Genomic DNA, 9,529 nt, shown 5'->3' on the forward strand with positions numbered 1-9,529 from the left:
ACCGAAATACCAGCAACTTATGAAACTGTACGAGGGACTGGGCATTGCAACTTTCGCAACTGAAATCATTCCACTGGACGATTGTCTCGAGAATTCCTTTGTGGTGTTCGACGACATGATCTTGGAAAATCAAAACGAGATTCGTAATTTTTTCACTCGAGGACGTCACAAAGGATTAGATTGTTTCTACCTGGCACAAACTTTTTCCAAGGTTCCGAAACAACTGCTACGCGATAATGCTAATTTCATATGTTTGTTTCGACAAGACCACACCAATTTAAAACACGCATACGATGATTACGTAGGGGCTGACATGAATTACAATCTATTTTCTAAATTCTGCTCCCACTGTTGGAACAGTGGTGATTTCGGATTCGTGACCATTGACATGACTCTAAAAGCAAACCATGGAAAATATAGGAATAAAATAAACGTTTATCTAGACGTCTCAAAGGCTAACAAGAGGACAATTTCAGATTTGCAACAAGAAAAAAATCCAAAAAAAATCAAAAGTCGACAATCTAAAAAATAAAATTTGAAAAAAAAGTTCTTTTTTTTCAAACATCTGACAAGCATATATAAAATAACCATTACAACAAAAAGTGAGTGTTAGAAAAAGTGGATAGTCTCAAGCGGGTGACAGCAGAAAACTACGAGAACCGAACGTATAGGCTGAGAATTCGACGTTTCAAAAACGTTTCAACGTATATAGAAAAATGTCAAAACGTCAATTTCAAGAAGAGGACAATCTCAAGTTGCGGGAATACCTCGTGAAGCGATTCAAAGGTTGGAAATCCGAGAATCGCGGATCCTACGAAGAGAAGAAACGTCAAGATCAACCTGTGATCGACGCCATCAGCGGTCTAGGTAAAGAAATTAAAAGTGTCACGGAACAAAATAAAAATTTGATCAACGAACTCGTACCACTCGCAGCTAAAAGTTACGCTGTACCCACGCCCATTTCGAGCATTCCTTCGACGCCGTTCGAACTGAAGGAAGTACCACGACGTCGAGCCATAGGTAGCACGTCTTCGGATAAGATCGAGTTGGGACCTTTGGCACGAGACTACCTGAGCACGGGGAAATTCGACAAGGATGAAGTGTTCGGATTGTATCCGAGCATGGAAACCAACGAAGGCGGTGGTGTGGTGTGGAAGATTGGAAAATCGAAGGTCACCTTCGAAGGCAACGACATTAAAGTTAATTTAGGCGAGATGGATAGTTGGACCAGGTATCCTGGTACGGTGGGACTGTGGGAACTCGTTGCCAAAAAGCAGCCGAAAGATTACACCGACGAAGATTACCAGAGTTACAGGGAAATTCTGATCATGACGGATGCCATGTACCAGAACAACGATGCCTCGCAGAATAGGGTGAAATCGAGTAGCGGTGAGAAGTACAGGAATCTCATCAAACCGATATGGAACGAGGTGAAAAGTGGAAGCGGCGTCAAACGCTACAACACGTTACCCAAAGAATTCGTTTGGGTGGACGACGTGAGGAAGCTCGTGGACCGATTGTTGGTGATAGCCGGCGAAGAGAATGCAGGCAATCGTAATTTTTACAACGAGAAGGTTGGCATCGTGGACATGATCAGCACGAAGCTTTCAAACTTCATCGTGAACGACGACAAGGGCATAGGTTACCTCATTAAAATTATCAACACGCTGCCTCCGAGATTCTGGAACGTGGCCGAAGGAAAGGGACTCGTGAACGACATCATCAACAAGTTACCTTTCGAGATGCATTTACCTGGCTACCAGTACTGCGGACCGGGTACCAAACTCGAGAAAAGATTGGAGAGAGGAGACAAGGGTGTGAATCCGTTGGACGCCGCATGCAAAGATCACGACATCGCTTACAACACCACGCAGACGGATCTGGATGCACGTCACGAAGCAGACAAGAAATTGGAACATGCCGCTTTCGAAAGATTCGTCAGCAGGGACGCATCGTTGGGAGAAAGAGTTGCAGCACTGGGCACCACCATCGCCATGAACACGAAACAAAAATTTGGATGGGGTGTATAAATAACATACAGTAAAAAACAACATGGCTCGTATAACCGATTTGCCGCACGAACTGCTATGTAAAATATTTAGACAGGCAGTAAACGGAGATGTAGGGAAACTTTTAATCATAGCGAGATCAACGCCGGAGTTTCATATCCCTTGTGAAATGGCTGTCAAGGACCATCTTCGGGAAATCAGTGGCATGAGGTGCGGTGATCTCGACACTCTTCTTTCGGCCGCAGGAGAAAAATTAAACGAGAGAATGGACGAACTGCACGAGGAGAGGCAGGGGGGAAGACGATACACAGATAATTGGCGCAAGTCTAAACAGGAAACTGAAGATATTATTACGCACATCATCGCGCTTTCGGAAGCACGGACTTTCTTCCTCCGTGAAAAAAAAATAATAATAATATACATGTCAAAAAAAATGTACAAGTCAAAAAAAAACTTGATATATAAATAACACACATCGTGAAAAAAAAAATAATCTTCGGTATATAAATAACACACATTGTGAAAAAATTAAATTTCTATAACACCCTGAAATTTCTCCTTCGATATGACTGAAAAAATGAGTGACCTCCAAGCATTAAAACAAATGCTAAATTTGTCAGTCGAATATGTAAAAATTCAGGAATTGGAAGTCGGCAAACCTTACACGATAACTTCCGGTTCAATTGTTTCTACCCAGTATGGTCCCAAGGTGCGTCTGTTGCTCGACGGACAATACAGTCTATTTTTACCAGATCGATACGCTAACATGTCATCCGACGAGAAGCTATCTATTTTAATCGAGAACAAAACTCGAATCGTGTACAAGGGGACAAAGGAACTTCTTGGTAAGAAAACAAAGCACGTAATAGAATTTGTGTAACGGCATGTTATATAAAATAACATACCTTGAAAAAAAATTACACGAAACAAAAAAAAAATCTCAGAACATATATATAAATAACATACTGTAAAAAAAATTACACGAGACGGAAACAAAAAAAATCTCAGAACATTTATATATATAAATAACATACCGTGAAAAAATAACATATAGAGCATCAACATGAAGCCCAAGGGTGTCGTGTACCAGATACCATATTCGAATCTGAAAACGCTGGGTGCCCTCGATGGGTTACTCACCAAGAAACAACGCGAGAAGAAACGTTCTTGCTTGACGAAAGGACATGGAATGAAATTACTTCTCAGCACTCCACAATTGAAAAGATTGCAGCGTTCGCGGAAACAGCAAAAGATCGGAGGTTTCATATTCAGCATCCCGGCCATCCTGGCAGCATTGGGGGCCGTTGGAAGTTTGGCTGGGGGTAGCGCCGCCATCGCGAAAACCGTCATCGACTCGAAGAAGAACAAGGCGGAATTGGAAGAACAGAAACGTCACAACCTGGCCATGGAGAAGAAAGGGGGGAAGGGCGTGATGAAAAAGTTTTAAAAAAAGAAACAGCACTCACCAACCGAGACATTGAATCTCTGATCAAACCATTACAAATCAAAAACTTCAGAGGAGTTTTCATGTCCGACCTGTTACCTTCAACCGTCAAAAATAGAGAATGTGGAGTAGTCAACTTGGACAGTCAAGAAAATCCAGGCACGCATTGGATATGTTACCACAAAAATGACAATAAAGCATTCGTTTTCCATTCTTTCGGAGGTGTTCCACCTACAAATTTAGTCCATTATCTAAAAACGAACAATCCTATATACTACAACGACGAACGCATTCAAAATTTCGGAGACGTGAACTGCGGTCATCTCTGCCTCTCCATGCTCGCGTTTCTCTCTAAAATAAATAAGCCGCAGGTGGAAGATTTCCAGAAAGCACTGTGGAACCTGAAACAGCATCACGATGGGCGTGTTCCATCTCACGAGCGAATCTTCGATCTTGAAACTCACGCTGCACGACGACATCGTCTATCCTAAATCCATAGCTCTGCGTGCATTCTACAGCATGTACCTCATACCTAACGTCACGCAGCACAACAACAAAATTAGCGTCGGAAGCGAACATATCGTCGTCACGCCAGGTCAATACAATCTTTCCACTTTGCAAGCTCAATTACCCAAAGGCACGTACCTTTCTCAAAATTCGGTCACGCACAGAGTGGAAATCGTGTCCGCGACGGAGACCGTGGACCTGGGCACCATGGGAGAACTTTTAGGTTTCGAGAACGACACAAAACTCGAAGCTGGCATCAAGCACGTAGCAACCAACATTCCTAAATTCTTAGCCATAGAGACTTTGAACGTACACTGCAACGTAGCGGAAGGCATGATCACGAAATCCTCGGACGGGGGGTTGCTGGGAAGTCACAAGCAGACGGGAATCATAGCCACGTTCAAACCAAGTTCCGAATTCATGGAACCGATCATCTACACACCCTCTTCGCCGATCTATTTTCCAGTATGTCGCAACCGCATAGACGACATAGAGTTGGTGGTCACGAACGAGAAAGGAGACGTGGTGGATTTTGCAGGTGCCACGACGACGGCCATCGTGGAGATCAACGTATAATAAATAACACACATAGTGAAAATGGAGTAGATCGAAAGTTACGAATTGCAATCTTTCCCTCCCAACCGTCGCACGTTCGCCAATCTGAACGAAGCGAACCGGGAGATCGAATACGACGTGGACGTAGGCGACGGGTTCGTTCATCCTCACAGAGCGGACCTCTATCTTCAATTCGACGTGGTGAAGGAGGAAAGCGGAGACGCGTTTCCCGCAGCAGCAAATTTGATACTCGTGGACAACTTCGTGCCTCACCTGTTCTCGCAGGTGGAGGTGAGGAAACACAACACCGTCATCGACAGAATAGATTATCCAGGCATCACGTCGACGGCGGTGGGAACATTGAAATTATCCAAAACGGACGCAGCATACTACCAGGCGGGAGGGTTCGAAGCGGGAACCAAAATATCGACGACAAGTCACACGGTGCTCTTTCCCATGCGTCTGCTTCCGGGCTTCTTCTCGGACTACAAGGAGATCATGTGGAATGGAGGACTGAGGATCACCTTTCGAAGAGCGGCCAACGACAACGACGCACTGATGCGATACGCTACTTTGGGTCCGGACGGCACCACGCCACTGCCCAACACTTTACCCGAAGCAGCCAAGTGCGTCATCCGAAGCATGGAGTTGAGAATGCCGGTGGTGGAATACGAAACGAACTACGCCCTCAAGTACAAAGCGGAGATCTTGAAAAATCCACAGGTACCGATTCACTTTCACGGTTACCAGTGCGTGCAGAAGATAGCGTCGGGAAGTCACATGGAATTCGACGTGACGACGCAGTTCAACAACATACAGTTCGACATGCCAGATTTCGTCGTAGTGCTCTTTCAGACCGGGCGCGATAACAATCAGGAAAAAGATTCCAGCAAGTTCGACGACTGCAAGATCAAGAACGTTTATCTGAAGAACGGTAGGAACGAAGTGTTCCCGCGCGAGAATTACAACCTCGACATGACCAAAGACGATTATCTCAAACTTTACGAAGCGTTTTCTGCTTACAAGCGCGTGACCGAGGGAAACGTGGACATGTACTACACGCCCAGCGAATTCAAAACCCACAGACCCATGACCGTCATCAACACCACGAAGAGGAAGCAGGTGGTGGTCAACGATCGAACCAACATCAAGGTCGTCTGCGAGTTCCACGATGCCCTGCCCGAGGACACCGTGTGTAGCGTCATCCTGATTGCAGAGAAGTCTTTCGCCTACGACGTGAAGAACGAGAGGGTCACAGAGCAGTTTTAACAGGTTTAACATCTTTTCTTGCACAATAAGAATTTTGTACTAGCACAATCAGTTACAATGGCACAATACGAATTTCACTAGTTCAGATCAGTTACAATATCAATTTCATCAGTTATCAGTTACAATATCTTTTTTTTTCATCAGTTTTTGCACTATAGCACGAGACAATCAGAATTTGCACAAAAAATTTGTTGTTGTTTTTACACGAGAAAATTAACAATAAAATTATTTTTTTTATCGTTTCAGATGCTGTCGAACATCAAAAACACATACACATACACACACTAGAAAAAAAAAGCATGCAACTTTATTTTGTAACACACACACACACATATTCTCCATCTTCATCAAGAAAATATTATAATAAACATAATTTTTTTATCTATCTCACAATAAAACTCTATATCCAAAATATTACAACATCAAATAACACTAGAGTCGTTAGTACACGTTGCATGCATTACGGAGGTCCTCTGTAGAGTTTCATGGAAGTTTGAGAAAAAAAAAAGAAACACGTGAAACTCTATAGAGGTGTGGTTATCTATAACCGCAGCCGTTAGAACCTTTACTTTTTTTGGTTGGGCACCACGCACCCCTGGCGAGGTTATAGGGGCCAGGGATCCTTAAAAAAAAACAATTATTATTTGTTTGCTTGCTTGCGTCACAATACGGAAATAATGAGAGGCACGCACGCGCATATGTGTGTGTGTGGCACATCGTTCGCGAGAGATTTACAAAGGTCGCGATATATAAACATTTGGCCCGGACTTAGAAAAAAATTACGATAAGGTGCATTCGTACTTCAAGGATGAGAAAGTGAATTTTCTCGTACCGGCTTTTCTGCGCCGTGAAACATCGTCAGCACAATAAATGAGGCGCGGAACGTGGAGAGAAAGTGAGTTTTTGAGGTTTCGATGCGATTTTCTTAGAGGTCGAAAAATCAGGGTTGCGGTGGGAATCACATTTACTATCTACTTACAGCACATTTAGTATAGCTAAGCGGGCTCGAAAAGGGCAATTTCTGCTAACTTTGACCTTGAATAATTTAACAATTACAAGACGCACGAGACTAAACATTTTCATAGTTACTAAGTTCCATGCATAGTTTCAACTCCCCAAATTTCATGAAAATCGGAGATGGTCAGGTTGGAGGCTGTGTTGATTTCGCATGGAATGACTCCAACGCAACATAATCGAACTGGGTCAGTCCGTCTGTCTCGCCGTGAGAGACGATCAATATCTCGACAAGCAAGGAAAAAAAAGAAGATTTGAAATGTTCTACAATAAATACTATTCTCCGTCCACTGCACGGACGAAGTTAGTGTAAACAAAACCACGTGACTTCTGAGAAATAGTTCCTTTACTCTGTGTAAGTTTTGGTGCCATTTTGCCCATGAATATATTCGTCGTAGCGGTATAGTTAATAACATATGGCCCAAGAACTTTGGTTTAGCAGCTACGTTGAGTTGCATAGCTTTATCGCAAACACTGTATTCCCAGGCGTAAGATTCCTGCACAGCTGTCATACGAACAACCATTGGGATTTCTCAGAAGGCACATGTACTTGTTTATATTGATTTCATTCTTAGACGAGACCCGTTCGTCTGTCTATGGACGTTAAACAGTTGAAAGTGAACAATCGATACATTTTAATGTTGCAAAATCTCCGAAACTACTCGAGCTATAAATATGAAATTTGGCGGCTTGAAGGAACTCTGTATTTTAAATTTGTTTTCTCGATCGGCCTTCTCATGTGTGTGTTCTAGCCAACAATCGATATACATTGTACGTTGATATCATGAGCGGAAACGGTGAACATAAGCGTCTGCTTAGCGCTAAAGTAACGTGATATGAAGGATTTTAGTCCGATTGTCTATCTTTCAAAGAACCCTTAAAACTGCTTCTTATTATATCTGTTTTTATTACCTCTTTCCTCTACAAGACCTTGCCGTTTTTGCACTGCAGCGAATTCCTTCAATGCATTTTAAGTGCACATTTATATAGGATTTTTTTTAGAGTGATAGAACTTTGAATTGAAATAAAACACATAAAAAATTAAGTTTGAAGCCAGTTGTGTTTTTATTTGAAAGATAACTTTCTGACATTTACTTTTTGAAAATAATTTCCGGCATATTTCCACCACGACTAGCTGTGATGAACCGGATTCGATCAGTCCAATTTTGAACCACTTTTTCAAGTAATTGGGGACGTATGTCGTTAATAACACGAGTTATGTTGGCTTCCAAAGCGCCAATTGTTGCTGGTTTATCAGCATAAACCAGAGACTTTACATATCCCCCAAAGAAAATAATGTTGTTCGAAATTTATCAATAGTTCGACGAATAAATTGCTCTGATGGACGATTATGTGCACCATGCAAATTCCGAAGTGCTCTATACGTTTGGCGAACAGAACATTGATTTTGGAACTATATTTCCACAATTTGTAAACGTTGTTGCGGCGTTAGTCTTTCCATGATCATTTGCCAATGCTCACTGATCTGAAATGACAAAACAACATGTATCAAAACAAAACAAATGACAGCTGTCCCTATCGAAAGTTCTATCACTCTAAAAAGAAAACACACTGTATTTCCAGTGCCGCTTCCTCACCATTTAACTGCACTTTGTCCTACTGTTGAGGTTTCAACTAACTGTGAATTATCCCTTAACTTCTTGATTTCTCGCAGGTTGTCCACAAACTCCCGGCCTCAGATCGCAAATCCTCAGTCGGTGTTAGCAGGAAAGTCCGGTAGCAGACGACCTGACGGAATGTTCCTTGGTTTCAATAGGGCGCAGGATACGCCTGCACAAGGCTGGGCAACAACAGGTAAAGTGAAATTTTTCATTGTTCTGTAACTAGTCATTTGTCTACTGTAGGTAGAGCTGTATGCTGTTTTTAACTTCCTTTGTTCTGTGTTCATATGTCACTAAAATGTTTAGTCCAAGAAGCTACAGTCCCCTGGATTCTCGGCGGTCCAGTCGGCAGGGCCTCTTGACTTCCAGGCGGGAGACCCACTGGCTCTGCGCTTCCTGGGGGCGGCAGAGGCGGTCAGAGCATGGTGCTCACTACATCACCTCCACAGTGGCCGAGATGGTGAATGTGTGGAACTCCTACCTCCACAGCCCCCTATAAGAATACATGACAGTGTGGTGGTTTAGGATATGAACTTGTAATCAAGGCGCCACTGTTTAGGTAATCGGTAAAGGATCATAGTTCGTGTCCCTGTCAAGCTATATGTCCAATTCTGGCAAGACCTTACCGATAGCTCAGTAGCTAACGCTGTCGACTTGTAATCAAGGCGAGTAGAAGTTGAATACGCTAGTGGCTGTCGCTGCATGGGTGGTCTTTAATTTGCACGTACTTAGAACTAATTTGCACGGGTTTTAATTAATTTGCACGTACTTAGAATTTATTTGCAAGTACTTAGAATATTTTACATTTATGTATTTGCATGTTTATAACTTTTTATGAATATATAATTATTTATTTTATGAAAAATATGTATATAGCAGGTAATTAGAGGTACTAAACGGTATGCATATGGTTTTATATTCATTACTGCAAAGTATGTAATGTATAAAATGTTAATATTAATGTTTATAATATTGAAAATAAGTTTTCTATGGTTTATGAACCGCTATGAACGGTGGTAATGGGTGTAGGTACAGGTCCAATTACGATTTAGGACGGTCCCGGTATTCGAACCCGCGATATGTAATGTTATTAATTAGTACTATGTAAT

General features: G+C 42.4%; 1 protein-coding gene across 1 annotated transcript in view; it reads left to right on the forward strand.

Moving 5' to 3' along the window:
• The window catches only part of in (inturned planar cell polarity protein), a 211,232-nt gene extending 202,590 nt beyond the window's left edge, over positions 1 to 8,642 (forward strand). Inside the window, exon 15 of the mRNA XM_083119708.1 lies at positions 8,474 to 8,642. Coding sequence (XP_082975834.1) covers positions 8,474 to 8,642 — 169 coding nt within the window. The remainder of the gene's footprint in view (positions 1 to 8,473) is intronic.
• Positions 8,643 to 9,529: the final 887 nt, after the last annotated feature.

This window comes from Lepisma saccharinum, chromosome 3 (assembly GCF_977018435.1).
Source record: "Lepisma saccharinum chromosome 3, izLepSacc3.1, whole genome shotgun sequence".
Classification (NCBI taxonomy): domain Eukaryota; kingdom Metazoa; phylum Arthropoda; class Insecta; order Zygentoma; family Lepismatidae; genus Lepisma; species Lepisma saccharinum.